Source organism: Heloderma suspectum, chromosome 1 (genome assembly GCF_057233095.1).
Source record: "Heloderma suspectum isolate Gila_16-S chromosome 1, 16-S_ref, whole genome shotgun sequence".
Taxonomy (NCBI): Eukaryota; Metazoa; Chordata; class Lepidosauria; order Squamata; family Helodermatidae; genus Heloderma; species Heloderma suspectum.
Window position 1 is genome coordinate 378414641 of NC_139458.1, and position 25915 is coordinate 378440555.

At 42.8% G+C, this 25915-nt stretch overlaps 1 protein-coding gene and 1 long non-coding RNA gene across 10 annotated transcripts in view; one reads left to right on the plus strand and one right to left on the minus strand.

The window, feature by feature from the left end:
* LOC146359909 (uncharacterized) overlaps positions 1-7801 on the minus strand; it is a 28355-nt gene extending 20554 nt beyond the window's left edge. The window contains exon 1 of the long non-coding RNA XR_014786840.1: positions 7637-7801. This is a non-coding gene — a long non-coding RNA (uncharacterized LOC146359909). The remainder of the gene's footprint in view (positions 1-7636) is intronic.
* Positions 7802-9594: 1793 nt separating this feature from the next.
* Positions 9595-25915, plus strand: part of TTC27 (tetratricopeptide repeat domain 27) — a 150909-nt gene continuing 134588 nt past the window's right edge. For 7 of the 9 annotated variants that reach the window (XR_014786841.1, XM_084828391.1, XM_084828392.1 and 4 more), the window contains exons 1-5: positions 9595-9869; positions 11491-11674; positions 17832-17961; positions 20403-20543; positions 22990-23092. Coding sequence is in view for 7 of the 9 variants with exons in the window: in XM_084828391.1 (XP_084684517.1) it covers positions 9779-9869; positions 11491-11674; positions 17832-17961; positions 20403-20543; positions 22990-23092 (649 nt within the window). In the remaining 2 variants the exon portion in view is untranslated. The remainder of the gene's footprint in view (positions 9870-11490; positions 11675-17831; positions 17962-20402; positions 20544-22989; positions 23093-25915) is intronic. The other 2 variants (XR_014786842.1, XM_084828393.1) reach the window with 1 other exon arrangement.

The window sequence follows — 25915 nt, forward strand, 5'->3', positions numbered from 1 at the left end:
GTGGAATAATGACTGGACAACAACAACATCATGTAATGGACCTGCACAATTCAGTGAGTTAGCAACCATGAATGCGCAATAAACTTGAGGTGTAGAGATCCCTTTACAGTCTCCCTTCAGAACTTTCCATTCAACACGGGGAGGGCGTGGCATGGGTGGCCCCTCCACAGTTACAATTCCTAGGGTTGGTGTCAGCTCAGGCCTCCGGATCAAGGGTTCCCCTTGTGCACGCAGCGATCCCTGAACCTGATCCCATGCACCGCAGCACAACAGAGCATAGGATTGGGTTCCAAGTCCCATTTAATCCATCTATCTTGTGAACATTATTTAATTTAATTTTAGTATTTTTATACTGCCATTCTGTAAAAATTACCAAAGCAGTTTCTGCCCTGTACCGAGACAAATAGGAGTGATTATCAGCATTATGGATACTGTACTGGGAGAAAGTATCACACAAGGAGCTTTTGGGGGCAGAGGGCACTCTTCCAAAGGAAACAGGTCATGTAACGGATGCCTTGATGCTTCCAAAACGCAAAGAAAGGAAGCAAAGCAATATGGATTGGGTAACGAAGCAGCAACTTCAGGAAATTGTTCCCTGCCTTCTCTAACACCTCTGTTTTAATTATCATCTTATTTCCATTAATGGATTAAAATCAAATCAACAGGCAAGATCCAATACCGCCATTGTGCTTCAGCTCATTCTGCTGTGCTAGTGGGACCCACCGCTAGCACAATGGGGAGTTGGTGCTTCATAAAGTAATCCCAGAAATGAGCAGAAATGCTCATTTCTGGATCAGGACTGGGCAGAGGAGCGTCATTTTGCGAGCACCACTGACCTGTCCCATTCAGAAAACGAGTGCTTCCACTAATCTCTGGTTGCTTAAAGAACCACTAGCTCCCCTTTGCGCTAGTGGTGGGTCCCTCTGGCATGTAGGCAGCATAGGATGCTGCCCAATGAGCAGGATCACTCCTACAGCACCTCATGATGGAAAATCACCAATAATGTCAGTGCAAAAGATCTGGCCACCAGCAAAAAAAGAGTTATGCAGTACAATGTTCTGCATGTTTGGTTCAAAGTAAGTTCCACTATTCAATTAGACTTCCTTCCTAATATTAATATTAATAATAATACTAATTAATAATAACTTCCTTCCTACTATTCAAAGTAAGTTCCACTATTCAAGTTAGACTTCCTTCCTAATAAGTGTGCTTAGGGTGGCCAGTTATGCATTCCCAAAAGAGAGGTCATCATGCACCACTGAAAAAGAGGATGCCAATTTGCATTACTTATTATTATTTATTACATTTCTATACTGTCCCATAGCCAAAGCTCTCTGGGCAGTTTACAGAAGTTAAAACTGCATGTGCTAATTTACACACACACACACGGAGAAAATTACTAGAATTTGAACTTCACAGAAGACAAACACATTAATTTGCAACCCAAATTAATTTGCAGCCCACCTCAGATAACCCAAATCAGTTCTCTTATTAAATTAATTTACCCAGAGACAATCCAGATCCTACTCCAAAATCAATTTCCCTTCAATAAATTACTTCTATTCAATTCAATCATTCACTTCATTATCCTCCCTAAATCAATTTAAATGCATGAGTAAAGTAAGCCTTTGCATGTCTACGCAGAAGTAAGCAAGACGGACGCTATGGCCGCTAGACAGTAGGTAGACGGCCATAGGATATCATGTTATCCAGGAACCAACCTCGGAGCCCACGCTCTGAGGTCGGTTCCCAGACAACCAACCTCCCTGTACTTCTGTGCTGCCTCAGAGGCAGCGTGGAACAGTCCCGTCCTCTGCGCTCTCAAGAGGAGGGCAGAGCGGCCGAAAAGGGACGTGGCTAGGGGCGTCCCGGGGTGGGGAGGGTGGAAATGCATGTGTCGTACAGCAGCCTCCTCCCCAGCTCCATCCTCCCGCAGCTAGACAGCCGCAATCAGCTGTCTAGCTGAAAATGCAAGGCAGGAGAAGCACGGAGGGGATGATTCCCTCCACGCTTCTCCTGCCCTGCTTTGGATAGGCAGTCACCTCTGAGTTCGGAGGCGGCCACCTATCTGGATAGGATTGCGCCCTAAAGCACTCAGCAACACTTTAAAATAGCATACCAAACAGCAAGTGTCTGCATCTCTCTGATCAGCAGGAGGTAAGAGCTTTATCCTGATGAGCACTGAGAAAGGGAGCCTTTACAGTCTAAAGGAAATTATAATTACATCATTTTCTCTCTACCCAAAGGCATTTGAAGTTTCAACTTCATACTGTGGGGCAGGCAGATCAACTCAGGTGAGCTGCTGTCTTCCATTTTGCTGGCTTAATTATGTGAAATAAAAAAGAAAGTACACTTCCTCTCATCCTTTATGTTTGGACAGATCAAAACCAGAGACTTTCCAGGGCAGCCCTTAAAATACCAGGTAGCTTGATAGAAAAGAGGGCACTTAGCCACATTAAGAAATGAAATAAATAAATAAATAAATAAAACAAGTGTGCTTAGGATTGCAGCCGTTGTCCTGTTCAGAAATAAAACTTCTGAGAGTGCCACAGTTTGAACCGCTGTTGCAAACCAGGGGTAGTGTCCAACTGAGCCTTGCAGATGTGCCCAGCCCCGCAGGCCCCTGTCCATGCACAGCCATGAGGTAGCACTTCTGAAGGCAAGTCCCAAAAGGAGCAAACATGTTCGTTTCTGGAAGAAGCATGTTGCGCCCCTTCCAGAAACAAGTATTTGCCCCTGGAAGCACTACATTGCCAAGCGAGGTACAGGCTGGCCGCACACACAAGGCCCCAACTGAGTACTACCCCAAATGTAGTAGCGTAGTTTAAATTTTAGGCTCAGCGATTTTGCAGCAAGAAACACACTGTCATTTTGCATTTCCATTGTCTAATTTTCAGCTTTAACAAGTGTTTTTTTTAACTAGTAATGTGTTAAATGGTAATCTAGAAATGAGATTTAAATAGAAACAGCCATCATTCTATCTGGGGAACAAAGAAATGACGTAAGAGTAGAATCCACATCACGGGGGGGGGGGGGGAGGCACATAGGAAATTAAGTCTTCACCTTGGCCACCCTTTGAAGTTTTCAAAACTGGGGTCATGCCAGAAAAATCACTGCATTCTAAACTTGGCTATTATACACTTTAAAAAAAATAATACTGCATGCTTTGTCCAAGAATGCAAAACACTGTTGCCTTGTGGACAAAACACCAATGGCAATGAAGACTGAAATAATAGTCATCAAGCTCAATGTTAAAGCAGCAACAGATTCCAGCCAAGCAGTAATCATGTCTCATAGCAGAAGGAACATTCAGCTCTCCTTATTTACCAAAGACCCTGACAACCTTCATGAAGGGCTGTCTTGGAAAAGAGACTGTAACCTCTGTTGTGTTCAAGATTCTTTCCTTCCCCCCGCCCCCTATGAATAGATGGCTCATTAGTCAATGTTATAAGACAGCCAACCTTGAGATGCACTCATTTAATATGGAGTCATCGTCCCATCAACAGGAGGAGGCCTTCACATCTTCCTGCCCTCCTTAGGGCCATCAAAAAGGGCAAATAAAGATTTAGATTGAGTGATGGGGTTGACTGAATGTCAATAAAGCTGGCTTTCTGCCAGTGATTGCAATTTGTAACCTTCATTCATTGGATAACTAGTGTTTCAGACAAGAGGTTGGCAGGAAATACAGGTCCAATTCAGCCAGAACCATCCCTGCAAACAGTACATTCCTACTCATGTTTACTCAGAAGTAAGCCTCATTGAGTTCAATGGGATTTACTCTGGGTAAGTGCATATACCGCTGCAGCCTAAAGCAGGCTTTCGGGATTGAAATCCAAGGTTGGGTCTTTGCAAAGCAGGAAAAGGTCACATGGTTAGGCAGGCTTTTGCATTAAATCTCTGGACTGAGAAAATGACAATCCATCACAAGAGTTTGCTCTACAGCCAAAAGTGCAGAGAGTCTCTGCTAAAGCTAGAAAGCTGCTGTTGGGAACTACAGACTGAAGGTAAATAATAAGTGGCCTCAACAATCTTCATGATCATGAGGAAATCCATAATCTTAGAGCACAATCCGATGCGTGTTTTGACTGAAAAGAAGTCCTACAATTCCCAGCATGCCCCAGCCAGCATGGCTGGCTGGGGCATGCTGGGAGTTGTAGGACTTATTTTTATGTCTAAACATGCATAGGATTGCACTGGAAAGCAAATCAACTGGGAAAACCAAGTTATAAAATTGCAATAGAAAGAAAGATGCTTAGAAAAATGTAACGCAGGAATCTAATGAGACCTTTGAAATAAATCCACAAAGACATGACTGACAAATGGGGAACACTCTTACATTACTGGGCAATACTCTTGCCTGACTCCTTCCAGGGTAGTGAGCACCCTCCATCCATTTTACTTTCCTTTTTTCCTTCCTAAACTGTCTCGAATAAATAGGCTTACACGATAGCCATAACAGCTTCCTAGGTAAGGCAAGTCTCAGGGCTGACTCAATGTGGTTGCTATTATTATTAATAAACTTTGAAAAATAAAAACAGTCTGGCCATATGCTTAAAATCATTCAGGTTTAACTATTTGTTGTTGTTCAGTCGTTCAGTCGTGTCCGACTCTTAGATCAGGTCTATTTTTAATTCTTTTGGTTACCACCTTGTGATTTTACAAGCTTTATAAATTCTTATTAATCACCACCACCACCACCACCACCACCTTGAGCTAGCCCTGACCCAGGAAGCTGCTACAGCTATGCAAGTGTAAACAAGCCTGCTGCTTTCAACCTGGGTGGATCCTGCATAAAGAGAAAGTGTGCTCCAGAATTCCCTATGACATTGCAGAGGAGTTTGGGGGAATTCACACAGAGAGCTAGCTGATCATATTCTTAGCAGCACTAACAGCTCATATTCACATTATGTTTTCCACATCAGCAGGGCTATAGCCATAGGCATATGCCAAGGCTTTCCCCCCTGGATTAATCAGCTTTCATTTTGAAAAAGCAATAGAGCAGTCCTAACCCCTTCATGGGGTTAGAAGGGGTTAGATTTGGCAGAGGCGCCATTCCTCAGCCCCTCTACCAGTGGAGAGGAGCTCTGTTGCTGTGGAGGCCCCTGCTGGACCTGTGGAACTCCACAGGCAGAAACCCACCATTCAAGTGATCCTGCCAGCAGTAGCAAGCATAAGGCCCTGAAATGGGGCATTTCAGGGGATCCAAAATTGCCCCATTCCATCAGGAGGAGCCCGATTTAGGCCCCTCAGTCATGCCAGCCTGGATCTAGCATAGCTAATCCCCGCATTGCTTTCAATGGGGGGGAATTTATAAGAAAAAGATCTGCCAGGCTGAAAATCCCATCAAAACCCCACACCTTTTGCTGCGGCTGTCACAAGCCAGCAGGGCTGAAGATAAGGTGGCAGATCCACCACTTTGCAACTGCTTGACCCCATGTAGGATTGCTCTGTAAGCCTCTAGCTCTTTTATGTATGGAGACAGGGCCAGCTTCAGATTTTGGGGGCCTTTGGGCAAAATGCCTGCAGTGGGCCCCTTCCTTGAATGGGTTCATCTCCTCACTGCCTGTTCAGTTGCCCTCTGGACCCAATCTGTACCACTCTCCAGAGGGAGAGTGCAAGGCAAGTGAAAGAACATTAGTATTACTGTTTGCTGAAATTCGGCATATACATATTCCTCCCCACACCTGAACAAAAAAAGCATTACAAAAATGATCAAGACACTGTGAAAATATGGGAACCCAGTTTCAACAGAACCCAACCAACATACATGCACATACGCTACATCAGACTAGCTCTGTGCTAGCTCTGTACTAGCTATGCTGCCTGCCAAACATCCATTATAATTGTTTATTATAACTTATCAGGCTAGTGAGAAAACAGGACTAGTGACAAGGGCAAAGATTGTTTTTTTCGTCCAGCAAACTTGTCATGGTTGACGGGGTGGGTCAGGGTCGCGGGGTGGATTGTAAAAAGTGAGGTCCAAGGGAAGAGAAATGCAAAAAGTTCAGACAGTGATAACTGTCACTGTGGCCATTCACAAAAACAGTTGGTGATAACAGAAGTCCTCAATGCCAGGAGGTACTTTTTGCATTTCATTTCCCTCTGTCCTTAGAGTTTACAATTCCCCCGTCCCCCATATCTGTAACTCAGGTCAACACTTAAAGAAATTATTTATTAAATTTATGCATGCCTTCCCACCACAAAAAAGCAGTCTCAAAGTGACTTACACACCACACACACACACACATAGAACTCCCTAATTAATATAAAAAAGAAAACAAAATTGATATAAACCATAATCAGCACAATCATCAGCACTTCATCCATCTGATGCATGGGCTAAAGTTAATGCCATAAAAAAATTGTTAGTCTTTAAAGTGCCACAAGATGCTTTGTTGTTTTATCATCATATTGCCACACTAACCAAAGTGTTTTAAAAGTGTTTGTATAGGATTTTAAAATTATTATTTATTATGTTATCAGCAGCAGCATCTGCTGCTGCTGAAAAGACAGCCCTTTGGAAGTAAACAGTGATGCTTCAACCCTTGTGTTTTGTATTTTGTAGACTCCTGCAAAGCACAACCATTGGCAGTACTCACAGGGAAAAATAACTTTTTGGGGATATATCACAAGTATCTCAGGTGCAAGATATAGGCTATATTTGTGCAAAACAGAGATCATGAGGCTGTTATAAACAGCATACTGAGCAATCACTCGACATGAGTAATAACAAGATAAGTACTAGAGCATTCTAATTATGCCATCCACGATTAGAAAATGCTCAAATGAATACAACCTCAATGTATTGTTCCATGGAGTTATAAAAATAATAGTGTAGCTTCTGGCATTCCCAAGAAAATGGAATAAAAAGAATCTAATTTAAGGGCAAAAATTGTAATCAAAGTATGTAGTCATTCAAGTACAATGAAGACTATTCACCAATCAATTTTTGTGGAAGGCACACCTCCTCCCACATGAATCTGCACATGTATTAACATCTGCCATGTAGGGTCTTTCTCTGGCTCCACTGCCCTCAGTGAATGGTTACCAGAGATAAAGTATGGTTATCCCTGTGGTTTGCCTGGCACTGGGCTGGTTCGTATGTTGCAAAAACCCAGTCCTTGTCCACATGAATGTCCTTGGGTATATCCATTTGCATTCTCTCTGTACCATTCCTTACTGTCTATTCTGCTCTGTTGTGGCATTGGAGGCTCTGATGCGCCTTGACTGAAAAAAAGGGAAATGCGTGAATATGTGAGAAAACGCAGGCCTTTCTGTTTTAGGCCCTGGAACTGCTACAAAAATACCACACTCCAACACAGGCTTAATCATACTTAATTGATTTCAGTAGGCTGAAGCATACTTGCATGGGTTCGTGGTGTTTTTAATCTTGTTTCAACAGCTCTTGTAATGACACTGTGTACTGCAGCCACATGCAATAAAGCCCTAATCATCACTTTCTCATTTGCAAAGCACCCTATGATGAATTGGAGGGGAAAGCAGTGATGTTCCCTTGCAGCATAGGGCTTATGCTGTCTCCAGTGGCAAGAGACTGCACCATGCACAGTTTCCCATCCAAGGCCAGACCAAAACATTTTGCTGTCTTGAGTTGAAGAAGGACAAAATGGCACCTCACCCTTAGTTCCACCTACAGGAGATAACTGGACTGGCACTTGAACCATATTTCAAGTATAGTTGAAGGGGGAACGTCCTTCACCCCACCTGAGGGCAACAAGCTAACTTGGTAGGCCTGGTAGCACGCAATAGCTTTGTCCTCCAACACTGGAACAAGTACTTCCCCGGGAAGTGCTAGTTCCCCCCAGGAAGTACTAGTTCCCCTCTACTCAGCACTGGTTAGGCCTCATCTGGAGCACTGTGCTAACCTCACAGTGCTAACCTCAGCACTGGTTAGGCCTCATCTCCAGGCCTCATCTGGAGTACTGTGTCCAGTTCTGGGCACCACACTTGAAGAAGGATGCAGACAAACTGGAGAGGGTTCAGAGGAGGGCAACAAAGATGATCAGGGGACTGGAAACAAAGCCCTATGAGGAGAGTCTGAAAGAACTAGGCCTGTTTAGCCTTGAGAAGACTGAGGGGAGAGATGATAGCACTCTTCAAGTCCTTGAAAGGTTGTCACAGAGAGGAAGGCCAGGATCTCTTCTTGATCATCCCACAGTGTAGGATACGGAATAATGGGCTCAAGTTACAGGAAGCCAGATTCCGGCTGAACATCAGGAAAAACTTCCTGACTGTTAGAGCAATACGACAATGGAACCAATGACCTGGGGAGGTGGTGGGCTCTCCCACACTGGAGGCGTTCAAGACGAGGCTGGATAGCCATCTGTCAGGGATGCTCTGACTTGGATTCCTGCATTGAGCAGTGGGGTGGACTCAATGGCCTTGTAGGCCCCTTCCAACCCTACTATTTTATGATTCTATGATCTCACTGCCATTCCCGACCTCCCAGCATCTGTGGCCACCTCATGTTACCTAACAGTAAGTCTGGCCCCGCTGCCCTCCATTTCTGACAGTATGCCTCCCACACACACCAGTAAGAAAGTTCATTAATGGATGGTGGACAGATATGCAGACAGACAGACAGATATGCCTATTATTATGTATGGTTTTAATTCATATACATTTTGGAGCAAGAAATCAGAGGTATATTGTAAGAGGTTGTACACAGGCATAGGGAACTTTTCTTTCCTTTTTTACCCGGAAGGATTAATTACCTCATGGGTAACCTTCTCGGACCCCATGTTGGTGGTGGGTGGGACCACATACACCGCATTCACACACATCCATACACCCTGGTACACACGCTCCACCCCTCTCTCACATGCACCCCCACGCATCCACGCACGCTCCCCTCTTCCTCCCTCTTGAGAGCTAGGGACCTCTCTCAGCCCTTTCACCTTAACAAGACTAGAAAAAGATACTTCTCCGTCCATCCCCAAGCACTCTTAAAAATCCTCCACTTCTTTTGGGGTGGGTGACTGGGTGGGAGAGAGATTTGGAGGGAATGGAGGGGAAATTGGAGTCAATCACAAAGACAGAGCTGCCACAGCAGCAGCGTTCCAGAGACGGAGAGATTGTTTGGTCTGAGTTGAGAAGCAGCGAGATGCTTGCAAACTGCAGTCAGTCTCTCTCTTCCCTCTTTCCTGCAGCGCGGCAAAGTGCAAGAGTGAAGCACAACGTGAACGTGCCAAAGAGAAGCAGAGGCTTGCAAATGGCAGAGGTTAGAAGTTTGCAAACGGCAATATTATTACTATTGCTGCTGCTGCTGCTGCAGCGCGACGCTCTGGGCTTTGTAATCCTTCGGCCAGCTAGCTCCATTTCTGACAGAAGAAAGCAAGAGGACGGCACCGCCCAGCATGCTCTGTGATTCGCCCCGCTCCGCTCCCCTCCCCCCCCCCGCAAATTAAGTGGCACGTTAACTTCGGTGTAAGGACGTGCGGCAGGCGCGAGGGGCACAAGCCCCAGGGTCCCTTTCCATGTGAGACGCGACTGCTCGCGCGCATTCCGCCTCCCCCCCCCCCCCCGAAGTCTTCCGCCAGCACTGGTCTTCGAGCGGTGGTGTTACGCATGCGTCGCCGCCCTCCCGTTCTCCCAGGGTGCTTAGCGCGGCTGGCATGGCGGCTCCCAGAGGCCGCTGATTGCACATGGGTTGGGCTCGGCGCCCTCCTTGCCACCCGCGAGGGAAAGCGGCGGCGCCTTCTTCTTGACTGTTCCTCCGGTTCCAAGAGGTCGGGTCGGAGGGAGCGCGCAGACCGAGAAGATGCGGGCGCTGGAGCGGGTCTTACTGAGGGGCTTCCCCAGCGCAGCAGAGTCGCCGCGGTGGAAACAGAACGAGGCGGCTTCGGCTGCAGGTAAGACCGAGCCAGCCGGGCTGTCGAGGCCCCGTTCTCCCCACCTCCTCATGCGCACGTCGCCTCCCTCAGTGTGTCACAACAGCCTGCACCTGGGTGTGGGGAAAATAACCCGACCCAGCTCGCGGCATGGCAGGGCTCTATTTCTTCCTTCTCTCTGTTTCTCTTTCCTGATGCTTGTTTTAGCTCAGGATGGAAGCGGCTGGATGAGAGTTTATAGAGCTATGCAGCATCCGACGGGGTGGGGTGGGGTGGAAACAGGTAAGGGGATGGATTGGTGAAAAGCATAACGCCCGTGAGACAGACAGTTCGTGGTTTCTCAGTTTATGATGCTGCAGACCTTCTTTCCAGGGTTACTAGGGGGCTGAGTCAACTCCAAGCCAATCATGGGGTGTCAGTACCATGTTTTTCTTCCCCCTCTTCCTCCCTGCCCCCTCAAAGATAAAGAAAACATCATGTACCAAAATCTCAGTGATTAGTAAGATTGTCACTTGTTGTGACACAGAATGTCTCTGAGATGGTACTGTGACTTTATTTTTTTGCAGCTTATTGGTCAACATTTTGCTACTCATTATTAAGCATATAATGTTGCTTTCTGCTTACTGTCTTGGATATAATGATGAGTAAGCTCCTTGGTTGCACAAGTCTTTAGTGATTCTCTTCCCCACACTGATTTAGTTATAGAACTTCTTTTTGATTCAGAATTGTTTTGATTGCTATGAGCCTATTAGTCACAGCTGTAATACACTGTAAGCCCTCCCATGCTAAGCATCGGCATGACAAACAACATTTATTTATTTATTTATTTATTTATTTATTTATTGTATTTCTATCCTGCCTTCTTTCCTCTTGCAAGGTACCCAAGACAGCTTACATTATTCTCCTCCTCTCCATTTTATCCTCACAACAACTCGGTGAGGTAGGTTGGGCTGAGAGTCTGTGACTGGCCAAAGTCATTCAGTGAGCTTCCATGGCCAAGTGCGGAGTAGAACCTGGATCTCCTGGCTCCCAGCCCAAAACTCTCACCACTACACCACACTGGCTTGGAACTATCATTTTGAGTATGGCCAATTTACAGAATCTCAACTTGGATTATGCTAGTGGAGCTCTGTAAAGGTGATCATGGATATCAGGTTGCATTTCTAACATCTATATTTTTACTTCTATTGACAACTCTGGGCAATGTATGGATGAGAAAGTAATTCTCAAATTCTTCTAATGCAGCAAAGTATTAGCTGATAAAGCACTTGCTGCGCTTGATGATATATGTGATGTGTCTACGTGTAGAACAAGTCATGCATATTTTAAAAAAATACATTGAAACAATCTCACAAATAATGTTTGAGGACTCAGAACAAATGAGATGACATAATGTTCACTCAGCTTGAAGTCTGATCCTTGATACTGATGGACTGCTGCTCCCTATCTACTAATTTCCATCTTTTTAGAACTTATGCAATAAGCACACCATAAGAGTAGCGTATGAATGCTGTTTTGATATAGTAAATATTAATGGGTATTCTTGAAAAGTACATAACATTCGTTTTTGCTCCCAGTGTCAAATAACCATGTGAAACATAGGATGCTCTTAAGAATTTCACACAAATGTATTTTATTTTAGAAAGTGGGTCCTTGTTACAGTTGCTGTTGGAAGGGAATTATGATGCCATCTTACTAAGTAAAGCAGTCCAGAATGTCTTCACAAGACCTGCAGGAGTAGAAGAAGACACCATTGACAGCTATGTAGAAAAGCAGATTCAGGTTTATCTGGACTGTTCTTCAGCAGACACTGATTCGATGGAAAGGTAAAAATAGCTTTATTTAGAAAGGAAATACTTTTATTTTTATCCTGTAGTATTTGACAGTATAGGAATCAATAACAAGGTTTTGCTTGAATCTAAATTTTTAAAAAGCTATTTTGAATGAATTCTAGTGCACAATTTTTAAATTATCTCAGAAAGTATTTGGACAGAGTATTTAATGTTTAGATTTTGCACTGTTGCATTCATGTTACAAAATTCTGTTGCTCTTCTTCTCACTGGCTTGAACTGTAATGTGGGAGTCACTCAAGCTATCCCATGATTCAGTCTTTCCCTGCTCTTCCTTTGCATTGTGATGAAGAGTTTGCTTCAAAGTATGGATAAAGCTGCTACAAACAAAATAGCTAAAGGTTTAGGGTTTTGTGTTTGACAAACTACTGATAAAACGAAGACGCGTTCTGCATTAGCCTAATCCTGCCCACTGTCAGTTTATCATTCTTGTCTACTTAAAAATACAAACCAAAAACAAACTAACCCCCAAATGGGGCACAAATTGTGAGAATGATCTGAGCTCAAAGATAGACATATCTGGTCAGTGTCTAGCAGGATTAAGAGTTTAAATAATCCTTTAACCTATTTGTAGAATTTTTATTTATTAGATTTATTAGCCGCCCATCTGGCCAGCTACCTGGCCACTCTAGGTGGCGTACAGTACAAATAACAACACAGAATACAACAGATTTACATGATCAACTAAACAAAACAACATTGCTCGAAAGAACCCTAACTCACTCCAACCGCCTGCCTGAACAGCCAGGTTTTCAAAGCCCGGCAGAAGCTCATCAAAGAGGAGGCATGGTGGAGGTCACTAGGGAGATAATTCCACAGAGTGGGGGCCACCACAGAAAAGGCCCCCTTGCTAGTCCTCACCAACCTAGCTGTCCTGTCTGATGGGACAGACAGAAGGCTGTGTGAGGCTGATCTCGTTGAGTCCTTGGTGTTGCTGGAGGCGCTCCTTAAGATAGACTGGGCTGGAACCATGTAGGGTTTTAAAGGTCAAAACCAGCACCTTGACTTGGGCCCGGAAAGCAACTGGTAACCAGTGCAACTCCTTCAGCAGTGGAGTGATGTGATCTCGCTGGCAGCTGCCTTTAATCAGGCGAGCCACTGCGTTCTGCACCAGCTGCAACTTCTGAACTGTCTTCAAGGGTAACCCCACATAGAGTGCATTACAGTAGTCTATGCGAGGGGGAACCAGGGCATGAACTACTAATGGGAGCAGATGGTTAGAGAGGTAGGGGGTGCAGCCACGGTATCAGATGGAGTTGATACAGCGCTACCCAGCTCACGGTTGACACCTGAGCCTCCATGGACATCTGGGAGTCTAAAATGACTCCCAGGCTGCGGACCTGGTCCTTCAGGGGCAGCTGCACCCCATTCAGGACCAGGTCAGCATCCTTCAACCTCCATTTGTCTCCAACCAAAAGTACCTCAGTTTTATTTAGGTTCAGTTTCAGCTTATTCCTTCCCATCCAGCCACTCACTGACTCCAAACACTTGGACAAGGTTTCTACAGCCAACCTTGGCAAGGATTTAATTGAGAGGTAGAGCTGCATGTCATCCGCATATTGGTGACACCGTACCCCAAACCTCCTGATGATAGCCTCCAGCAGCTTCGCATAGATGTTAAATAACATCGGGGAGAGAATAGAACCCTGTGGCACCCGGCAAGTGAGCAGCCAAGGGTCTGATGTCTCCTCCCCCAGAGCTACCCTCTGGTACCTGCCAGAGAGGAAGGAACGGAACCACCATAATATGGTGTCCCCTATGCCCAACCCCTCTAGGCAGTCCAGGAGGAATACCGTGGGCGATGGTATCAAAAGCTGCTGAGAGGTCAAGGAGAACAAGGAAGGAGCATTCACCCCTATCCAGAGCCCTCCTCATATCATCCACCAAGGCAACCAAGGCCATTTCTGTCCTATGCCCAGGCCTGAAGCCCGATTAAATCCTACTCATTTAAGATATTAAGTGCAAGGAGTTACTGTGGGACTTAAATACGAGATATATTATCATTGTTTCTGCATCATTTTCCAGTGGGTTCCTCTTGAGCGTTTTGTACTTGTAGTTTTTCAACCTCACTTATTATTGGGACTACTGTTGATTTACTAGTTCTTGGTGGTTCACTACATAGGAGGACACATGAATATATTCTAAACCAAAAATGAACTTTATTTTTTTTCTCTGTGGTCTCAATCTAACAAGGATATACGTGTGCACATATTTGGGGTTTGTTCGAAGTTTCAACTGCAACCAATTTGATAAAGAGGTAAACTTTTTTTTAGGTTTTTAAGGTTAAGTCTTGTTAAGCATGTGTTTTTGCGTTACTCTTCATGTTATAATAATTACTGAGAACATTAATATTAGGTTCTGTGTGTTCATGGGCACACATTTTTTTGTGTTTTTTTAAACTCCCCCGCTGATTTCAAAGAGGCACAAGGATAGACTGAGAATGATCAGAAAAAAGGAAAATAAGAAATGTGAAAAGAGATGAGACAGATCAAAATATAATAAGAGACAAATCATTTTCAGATAAGAGAGGAAAGCCACTTGCCAGTGGAGTCAAACTTAAAGTCCTATAATCTGTACCCACATTAAATGGTTGGTAAAAGTTAGTTTTGCATTTGCTTCATGTAGACATAAGGATTCCACCCCCCCCCCCCACTAACCTATCATTTTCTCTATTTTGTAATAAATCATTGGTTGGGTCCAAAGAGACCTGAGTTCACGTGGAAAGCACTTCCACTCGTGCCACATCCCACACTATTCCCTGACTCTTGTTTTTAAAGGTGCTGCAGTGGGGTAGAGGGCCCCATTTCATGAGCAGACTTCTGCTGATCGTTACTGGAATCCAACTCATTATTTTTGCAACTTGGTCTTGCTTGATATAACTGGTACATGTGATGATACATGGATTGTTGGCCTTCTGTGATGCATCTAAAGTGACAGCCTGCATAGATGGGGCAGGTCTGCATCACTGTGTTCTCCACTGATGGCATTCTGAGTTTAAGAGGTTATCATATGCTAGGTTTATTACATGCATAAATGTGCCAACATGGTTGATCCTGTGATTACCTTAATGTTGTAGAAAGTGTACAGGCAAGTTCTGCCCTCATGTGCCATTTCCATGTGCATCTACACCAGTGATGTGGGGTGGATTTTTTTTCAGTGCTTTATTTATCTGTATTCTACGGCTAAAAATTCATTAATAACAATGAATGGATGCAAATACAATATTAGGCAAACTTGGCAGTTTCAAAGTTGTAACTAAGGCACTACATCCAACGTCATACAAGCAGACATATGCAACACTCTTTTCCCATCCTCTCCGTTCCCCTCTGTGTGCCCCAAAATCTGTTCTGGGAGGTCCACCAGTGCTCGAGAGCAGATTTGGGAGGGGCTGCAGTGGGGAGGGTAAATCAGCTTTGCTGGTAAATGCCATTCCATCATCTGGTGGACACAATTGGATTTCACCCAGTGTTTTCCAGGTGACTATCTGTAGGAAGTAGGGTGAAGAAAAATCAGTGATTTTTTTAAAAAATGGATTTATTCTATTTAAATCAGATTTTTTGAATGTTTTTAAAGAAATAATGAATAGTATGCTAAATTTCTGTTTTAAAAACTAACACAATTACAATTAAATATCATCATAAACATGCTAAACCTACATTACAGTCTCATAAAAATGAATTAATGGCTCTCACAGTTACACACTTTTAGGGCACAGTCTGATGGGACTACTGCCCAGATAGAAGGCTGTGATTTTGGAGGCTTCCAAGTATCCTTTGCCCTACTAGGCCACTTCTGGCAAGGGTGGAGGAGTGAGACAGGTGATTTTTGCATCTCTAGATGGGCCTGAGTCCATCTAGAGAGGTTGCGCTGCCAGAATCACGGTCAGAGAGACCACAACATACAGCAGATCCCAGCCTCGCCTTGCCTCTCCCCACCCACCAGAATACCTCCTTTCCACCCTCCTCAAAGCCATCTGAGGTCACTGTTTTGCGACCTCAAGAGCAGGCGCCATGGTTCTCCCCATGTTGGCTGTGAGGTGTTTGGGGGAGAGATTGCATCTTGGAGTCCCCCTTGCAAGGTCGTAGAAGTGTCTGCAGCCTCCAGAAGGGGACTGTGAAATATTGCATGGTCCCCAGGGACCATAGGATTGCTCTCTTAACTATCTACCAATTATGCATTCATTTCAGTTTTTCATCTCATGACAGTTGCTCTGTCCAACCTAACTACCAGCTTTTGCTTCTTGAAAGTTCTGGACTTTTGGTTTCTGTCTCTAACTAAAGTCACATGTGCAAAGAGACAGGCTGGATAGGAAAGTTGTTGTTCTGTGCTTATGTGATGGCACAGCTGAGCCAAACAAGGCAGAGGAGTTAGGTAAGACAGCAAGAAAATATATTAGGGTGGATAGAAATTAATGATTTAAAAAAGACATAAGAAAAATCAGATCTTTAAAAATTTTAATTGAATTATTGATTTTTTAAAAATGTGCTTTATTTAACTTTTTCCTAATTAAATACTTCAGTTCAAATAAGAACATAAGAAGAGCCATTCTGGGTCAGACAAAAGGTCTGTATAGTCCGGCATTCCGTTCCCGCAGTGACCAGTCAGATGCGTTTATGGCTATCAGGGCATAAAATTAATATGGAGTACTTTTTATTTTTCATTTTCATATTACATTTATATCCCATCCATTTTTCCTCTTGCAAGGAATCCAAGGTGGCTCACATAGTCCTCCTCCTCCTCTCCATATTATCCTCACAACAACCCTGTGAGGTAGGTTAGACTGAGACTCAGTGACTGGCTCAAAGTCACCCAGTGAGCTTCACGGCTGAGTAGGGACTAGATCTCGGATCTCCTGAGTCCTAGACCAACACTCTAACCCCTACACTGCACTGGCTATTTTATTGTAATGGGCAGTATCTGTCCTTGCTCCAGCTAGGTTCAGCTCCTTGCTATGCAAACACACAGTGGAGGATCCCTCCAGTGGAGGCATGACAGTATCCAACAGTGTCATTTCACAAACTTGAATAGCACTAACGGAGCTCCTTCGAATCTTTCTGTTGTGCAAGCGGTTGTTCAAGCATAATGCACAAGCAGTTGTGCGAGTATAATGCGCAATAGCTCTTGCGCAAATGTTGGATTCTGCTTTTGCGCATAGTTCAGAACCTAGTTTCTGCTAGTGCAGTGTCATTTGTGCTACCGAATGACACGGTTTAATACTGCCCTTTGTTCGCTAAGTGTAAATCAAATAAACATACTAAATCAGATCATGCTGTCTATTTGGGACGTTGGAAAAATTTCCAGATAATCCACATCAGTGATCTACTCACTTCACATTGAAGTCAGTGAGACGTACTCTTGAGTTGACATGCATTGAATTGCACTGTTAATCACCTGAACTTGCTGAACTAAACTTGCACACATTTACATATCTATGTATAAAATCAAGATTTCAGATGAGGCATAATATATTGTTGTTTTTGCTAACAATTTCATTATATTATTTTATTATATTATTATATGCTTTAATGTTCCCATAACATCTTTATCCTTTTATCTTTCATTATCATTAATGTTTAAATTTTCATTTTTATTCCCATTTCAATTTCTGTGAAAGAAATTTCCTGCCTTTCTGCTGGCTCTGAATAAAGGTAGAGGAATTTTCCTGCACTCACGCTAAGCTCGGAAAGGCAAGACATCTAGATGTTTTCCAAACCTATCCAAGAGTCAGTGTGAGCCCAATTAATCTTGACTTGAAGTACTTCAGAAGGACAAAATGTCCTTGAAGGGTAATAGAAGGATTTTTTCTTCAGGTATATATATGCGCATAACACATACATACACACGCACACGCATACATATACATATACATACATACACACACACTCTCAGAGCAGAGAATTATACTCTGCTCAATCATTTGGACCTTCCATCTCTATAGAAGGAGTAGGTCAATTTTAGAAGATCATGTGGATTTCTGTCTAGTATTCATTTGTACCTGCACAACAGTGTCAATAAAAATAGATTTATGTATTTGAAGTATTTTCATGCCACTCCTCATCCAAAACGTCTCCAAGAGTGGCTTACACATCATCAGTTAAACAAGACAAGAATTACTTGTTGTTGTGTCTTGCAGACAAAGTGTGGTGTTTCTACTTGGTGTGGGGAGCTTGCAGTTGTTTGTTCAGAGCAACTGGACTGGGCCTCCTGTTGACTTACAACCGCAGGACTTTCTGCCATCAGAATTGCTACAACAGTACAGTGAGGTACTTCCCCCTCCCTAACGTACAATGACAGTTTGAAAAATGCCCCCCCCTAATTCTAGAGAACAAAGGTTCTGAAACAGTTATAAGCATTTTCCCTTATAAATATTGTCCAATCTAGTCAGCTGTTTTGTCAGTCCATACATAGCAGGGGTCTGCAAGCTTTTTGGCATTTGGGATTTTGAAAAAGTGCCCTGGGCACCACCACAAATTGACAGCTGTGTGCGTGTGGGCGGGGGTTTGGCCAATCACAAAAATGTTAGAAGTGCCCCTGATCTGTGTTGGTGTTAATGACTGTGCACCCTGTGTGTGTGTTACCCACTCTGACTTCTTTCTTTGGTTCTTTTCTCTCTTCTCTTTCTCTCCCAAGCTCTTCTTTCTTTATCTCTCCCCCTTCTTTCTCTGGCTCTTTTCTCTCTCTGGCTCCTCTTTTTATCTTACTTGCTCTTTCTCTCTTTCTGGCTCCTCTTTCTTTTTTTCCTTCCTTTCTTCTGTCTCTGGCTCCTCTCTCTCTCTCTCTCTCTCTGACACCTCTTTCCTTCAGCCTCTGGCTCCTTTCTTTCTCTGGTTCTCTCTGTCTCTTTCTCCCCCCCCCCACCCCGTTCCTTTTTTCTTTTTCCCCCTTCCTTTCTCCTGTCTGTCTGGCTATTGTTTCTCTCTCTCTCTCTTTTTGACTCTTCTTTTTTTCTTTATCTTTCTGTTCCTGCTTCCCACCCACCCCTTTCTCTGGGCTTTCTTTATCCTCTCTCTCCTCTTTCTCTCTTCGCGTTCTGTCTCCTCTCCTCTCTCTCCTACTCTACCCATCCCCATACAACTGAATGGAGCAATTTCCCCCCTGGTGAAACTTGGCTGCGGGGGTAACGTCCACTCCATGCCAAGGACCCTGTTGGCTCAAGGGTCTTTGGTAGGGGGCTGGACTTCATCCCCCCTCCAGCTGTTATTCAGTAGGGAGGCTTTTTTCACTCTTTATACAAGCCTATAAGTAATGGTTCCATAGGCTTATATAGAGAGCAAAAAATCCCCCTGCTGAAAAATAGCTGGGGAGGGGGGCAAATCTCATCCCTTGCCAAGGGTCCTTTATGGGGGTGGACTTTGCCCCCCCCACCAGCCATTTCTTGGCAAGGAGGATTCCCCCCCCCCCCCGCCATTCACTTGCACAGGGGAAAAATAGCTTGGCAGGGTCTCTGTGGTGCCCATGGGTACTGCATTGGACACCTCTGATATATAGAATGCTGAGGTTATCCTGCTAGGTGAAAAAATGCTACAGGTGACTTTCATTTCTCTAACTATTTCCCTGCTGGTGTTTATGCATGCAGTGAAAACGTTCCTACCCTTTTTGGCTTTTAATGATTTTTAATATATGATTGAAGGTTTTTAACTCACCTCCTTTTCAGTTTGTGGTTTTAATCCTAGTTTGTTTGTTTATTTACCAAAAGTGGTATAAACATGCTTTTATAAATAAAAATACTGTTGAAGATTTTGCTGGTGTTTCAGATAAATGCTGAAAATTACCTGTGTTTTGAGTTTCTTTATTCTGTAAAAATTGTTGCCACGTATAGAATCATTTGATTATGGGTGCTATTCAGTCCATCTCTCTCCCCCCCCCTCCCCCTCTCTGTTTTTAAATCAAATTCCTTGTTCCTTTTTTCTCTCTGGATTCTCTTTGATTGCCATTACATGTAATAATGAAAGCAGAATTTGTATTTCTATGCTGTTTACATTGAAACGTTAAGAACTATATGTTTTATTCACCTTTTGGTGATCACCTTAGGAAGAGAATGAGATCCACCATTCTCTTCCTAAAAATATTAATTTATTATTTAAAGCACCTTAGGGCACAATCCTGTGGCTGCTAGACAGAGGCTAGATGGCCATAGGATTTTTTGTTTTATGAGAACTGAGCTCGGAGCCAGAGATCTGAGGTTGGTTCCCAGAGAACCACCTCCCCTCCCCCTCCTCCTTGTAGCTGATGCAGTTTGTCCCTGGCTCCGTGCTCGTAAGAACAGCACCAAGTGGGGGGAAAAGGGGGCGTTCCTGGGGGAGGGGAGGGGATGGCAGAAGCACCATTATGACGCTTCCTATGTGCTGTCTGGCCTCTCCCCCTCCACTTTGAGGTGCCCTGGCTTGACAGCCGAAATTGGCTGTCTAAGCCACAAATGCAGGGTGGCCAGAGTGCAGAGGAGAAGATCCCTTCCATGCTCCACCCAGCCTGCAGTGGATAGTCGCCTCCCGAGTTCGGAGGCAGCCAACTATCCCCGTAGGATTGTGCCGTTATACACTGATGGTGCTGAATAATCATTATATCAGGTGTAATAACTATCTTGAGAGGAGGAGAATGGGAATAACATTAATGTAAACTAGCGTGTTGAGCATGCACGTTTTGTTAAGTCTTGTAAAATAATGTTGAAGCTGCCTAAAATGAGTTTCTTGCTGGCTCTTTCCAGCCCACTGCATTGTCTACAGCTGTCCTGACCACGCTGGTTCTAGATGGTGAATCAGTCTACAGCCTGACTTCCCATTCTTTCTTGCTGATGCTAGCTCGAGCAGTGCTTGTTAATTCGAGACATAAGCTAGAAGCTATTCAGGTAAAGAAAAACATGATGAAATAATTGTTTGTTTCCGGTTTTCAGTTGGTTCAGATATTCATTTTGTTATTTGCACTGTGTGTGTTTCTTCAGTCACCCTTTCTCTTTTTGCCAGTCTCTTTATTTTCATAAGATGAGCACAGGATTGCTAAAATCTGAACAGTTCCAAGAAAGTGATTGGATGCAAGACTCTGTAGCATGTAGGTCCACAGGACTCAGACTGCGTGGTTGGAAGCCACACTGTAGCAATAGAGTGGGAAGTCTAGGATCAGGGTACCGAGAAGGTGCCAGAAGGGCAGAAGAGAGCAGGAATGCAAAGAAATGCTCAGGTCCTGCTCAACTAACAGGCTTCTTTACTAGTTCTTCCTGCGGCAGCTGGTGTATATCTTACCTTATTGCTCCCCTCTGACTATTGGTATGTTTTCTCAGGTGTGACTTGGTACTTCATCAGTTTGCTCCTGGGCTTTGGTAGGGCCTGGCTTCCTATGGACTTGCATGCCACTGTTCCTCATGTCTACTCAAATCCTGTGAGTTGCCTATGTCCCAGGAAGCTATGACATTTTATGTAGGCAATGGCTAACTGGCCAGCCTGCAGTATTTCTACTCTGTGGCCAATCAGCTTGGAGATTATTTGGTCTGTGCTTTTCTTTAGTTCCTGAAGAGGGCTCTGTCCATCTACCACTCCTGTGCTTAGCTGCTAGCTTTGTGGTTTGCGGCCAAGTACTGTGAAGGACCCTGGTTCAAGCCCTGGTGCACAATACTGAAACTGCCTTTTCCGTTGACTGCTAACACAGTGTTATTCCACATTCATCTCTTGTCTTGGGCCTCTAAACAGTCACAGCAAATAGGATAAATGAGATAATTCTGCTTATAAATGCATTTACAGTTCCACCTCTTCTATGGTAGCATTTCTATTACTGTATTCAGATTTGGTCAAAAGAATCTGCTGTCTAATAGCTTGTTTTTTATTTTGTTCATATAAGTAACACTTGACATGTGAAAAACTAAATACTTGGGAATGTTCAAAAGAGATGTCTTTTGAACCACTAAAAAAAAATAGTATATTTTTATCAGGGTTGATGTGTAAATGTTTCTTCCTCAAGACTGTCTTTTGTACTGTGAGCTTTTTGTGACAAAATTTTGCCTTTGAACCCATGAAGATTGTCATCAACTGCATGGTGGTAAATAGCATGCGTGTCTAACATCTTATAAAGCTTTGTGGGTGGCTAAACAAAGTGTCAAAATGTAAGAGTTGACCTCTCTATCAAGATCTCCTGTATGTGTACTTTATTTTATTTGGTTTGATAGCGTAAGTCATATTTCATTGTGTCCTATGTGAGACAATACAATATCCATCTTGACAGGTGTTTCTAGAACAGTTTTAACAAACTGCATGCAACTGATCCTTGAGATATTTTTACCCTCAAATGATGGAGTCTCTTAGCACAGTTTGATGCGTACTACATTAATGCAATAACACAATTGCTTTACACTAAGCAGAAGCAGCAAAGTTGGGGCTTAACTTATAAAGCCATCAGGTACCTATATTACCTATTAGGTGCTTAAAATGGTGTTCTGGTACTTTGTAAGAAGCTCTGACATCTTATTTCAGTGGCACCAAGTAGATTTACAACAAATGACCAGGGGAGAAACAGTTCTCAGGCGTGTCTGTATTTATTAAGGTTTGGCAGGTTTAGGAAAACAAGTTCCCTTCCTTGGGAGTATTCGGCAACCTACGAAATTAAACTCCTTAGGTCTTTTATTACAGAATCAATGCTAGAGCTAAGGAGTTTAATTTTGCAGGTTACTCAATGCCCCTGAGGAAGGAAACTTGTTTTCCAAAATGCATTGGGCCTTAATACATTTGGGCACTTCTGAGACCTGTTTCTCCCCTGGTCATTTGCTGCATTCAATGCCTTTCCCTTGTAATCTGATAGATTTGCAAATATTCTGAGGGTTATACATGTCCACAGTCCTTTCTCCAGGCCATCAGTTCTCATCTAGTAGACATACCCTTGCTAATGTGATTCTTTTACCTACTGTTTCCATTATTCTTGGACTAGGCTTTCATAGGAAACTCAGTTTTGTCTGCACTGCCTGGCTTTCCAGGGTTTCAGACAGGAGTGTTTTCCCAGCCCTACCTGGAAACGCCAGGGATTGAAACTGGGATCTTTTGCATGCACATATGATCTACCATCTTTTGCATGCATATATGATCTACCATAGCCCTTCCACTCTTCTTGTACAGTTCCCAGTCTAGGTATCTGTAGGTTCTGTAATCTCTGTAAGGTTATGCTCTTGGTCAAATAGTCTCATTGTTAAGAAGGTTCTTGTTTGGTATGAGGAGTTATATCTACTGTGTGAATGTGTTACAATCAAATAGAAACAAGACTATTTGAAAACAAGTGGATTTAAAGCGTCAAAAAAGTTTCATTCTCACTTTTAGACATTGCCCTGGTGGACTTTGCGATGTGTGAACATTCATCAACAGTTGTTAGAAGAAAGATCACCTGAACTGTTCATTGTTGCACAGGCCTGTATACAACAAGGTATATTTAAAATTGACATTGGATATAAGTGGGTAATCAAATGTTATATTTATTTAGTTATTGCATTTATATCCCGCCTTTTTTCTTCTTGCAAGGAACCCAAGGCGGCTTACATTATCCTCCCCTCCGTTATCATTATTGGCCTACAGTGAGGATTATTTGGGTGTTTGCTTAAACCAGAAAGCGACTTCATAAACAGTCCTCTATGAATTGTTTTTAGGACTTTTCTCTAATCTTACAGAACTCTGAAGGCAAATGGGCTCCTCCTACCCTGTGCTTTCTAATTGAGGCTGGGAGAAATGTCCCTGCAAATGCTGCTATGTGATCCCCGAGCTTTGCTTCTAGGGACATTGTTTGGGGCTGGGGGGAGATGGCTGCACTTGTCTGATTTTTACATCTTAAAAAGATGAAATAATGTGAAATTAAGCCCTTAGATCACCTCATAACTGTTAGTTTAATAAATAACGCCCACATCTGAATTAGGGAACACATTTTTGAACAACTCTGAAATAACCGGATTTCTTTCTAACCAGAGATATATAGAGCTTGTTCGTTTTGCTTTCTATATAGAAAAATGGCATTTTTAAAATGTCAAAACAAATGTTGCTGGGATGTGTGTGGTTTTGGTATTCAGTTAAAATTGCATTTGAAGCAACCTCTTTTAAATTATACAATTAATGTACTAAGCAACAATGTATTACATTAATCGGTAAGGTGCTTTCAGTAAGCAACATGAAATAATCTTCTCTTTCATTGTTATAGCAACGATGTGAGGAAGGTCATTATAATATCTTAATTTGGGAGAATAGGAAGATAAGTCTTTAAAGTTAAGATTGAGCAATTAAGTGTCCATCCAAGTAACCGATTGCATATAACAGTGCACAGTGATTATCACTGTGATTAGAGACAGACCAATTTAGTCATAACTAACTTAAGTCCCATTCATTACAATGGGTCTCCTCAAAGTAGGACTAACATTGGATGCAACCCTATGTAACAATCTGAAGTGAACCCATCCTGGCTTATCCCCAGTCAATACAAACCAGAAAAAGTAATGGTGTTTTTAAGATTGGACTTCAGTGATTCTCCAAATGGAGAGGATTCTGCAATTCTCAGGCAGCCTCTAAGTACTTCTGTGTGACCTCACTGTGTGGCTGGGAATATATATATTGTGTCTTGTGAAATTTAAAAACTTGCTAACTTTATCTTCAGCAGGAAGTGACCACTATTTATTTGTCCTTCTTAAAAGGTAATTTCATTCAAATAGCTGCCAGCTCTAGCATCTCAGTGTTACCAATATGAGTTGACTTAAAGCAATGTTAACAACTGGGAAAATGTGAAAACTGTACCATCTAGTAATTTAACAGCTACTAATTCAAGTAGCTGAAAAGAATTTCTAGAAATGTTCTGAGCTTTGTAACTTTTTTCGTGCTTTGGTATAATAAACAAGATGACTTTTCTGTTTAATATGTCTGTCTTTGCTTTGTGGATAACAGCCAAGCAATGTGATCTCAATTGCTGATATTAGTTGGGCAGGAAAGGGTACTGCTTCACAATTTGGGACTTTAACAGGAACTTCTGTTCTACAATAGGATGTGGTTAATGCTGATTGTGAAGACAAGTTAGAAGATAAGATTAATTAGCTTCACATGACGACACGGTTTGGTTTGATACCAAGATTTCTCATACTTGAAAGCAGTTATGTTAAAATTAATTATACTTGGCAGGTATGCTAAGCATCTTTTTATAGAGATTACATCATTCAGCTATTACTAGTATCTTGTAACTTTCATTTTTAAAATGTACCATGGAACTCAGCCAGTTTCTTAAATAGAAATCTTAAGTAGATCTATCATCCAATGCATAAGTACAGAGCAGTAATTTTTTTATACATACGCATCCAGCTTTTGATGCCAAATATATAAATATCCAACTCCCCTTTGTATTTGAAAAAGGTATAAAGGTAGACCATCATTGCATACTTATTATTCTGTGATTGTAGTAGGATTATATTCTTTATCTTGTCTGCGACCTTGAGCAGATGCTTGTGAGAGTTTAAACCTTTCAAAAGCGAACTGCTTTTGTTCTGGGAAGGCATTTTTTTCTGGACATATATATGCATGTGATTAAACCACTCTTGTAAATTGTTTTGAAACTTATTGAAAGAACTACACTAAAAACGAGCCAGGTTTGTTTGTTTTTTTAGAAACACGAACTTTACAACAGGGGTCTTGACTGGATGCATAATACTTTTAAGAATTAGCCTCCTAGGTGCTACCCAATTCCTAAAATCCTGTTATCAGTGTAATTGTTTACATGTAGACTCTGAAGAAGGAATCTAGTATAAAGGAAGGTGATGTATTAAAATACTTGCTTTTCAAGACTGGCACTGTTTGGCCTGGTGCAGGCATAATGTTTCCCAGTCATTTTGATGCTCTGACTTGGATTCCTGCATTGTGCAGGGGTTTGGACTCGATGGCCTTGTAGGCCCCTTACAACCCTACTATTCTATGATTAAGGTTGAGATTGGTAATGTCCCGTGGACTCAGGTGATCCTTCCTTACAAATCTCCCCCACCCCAGTTCAACCTTAGCTATTATGTATTATTACTAATACTGTTATTTTATATATACTCTTCTTCTCAGAGCTGCTTATGTAAATTAAAATGCAATAAAGTAACAGCTCCAATATGAAATGCTATTCATTTGCTATCAAATGAAATGCTATGGCTTTAAATCTGTCAGAAATCCAACTTCAAACCCAATTCTCCAATTCTAGTTAGCAGACTCATTACCATGGCCAAACAATCAGGGAATGTTGTCT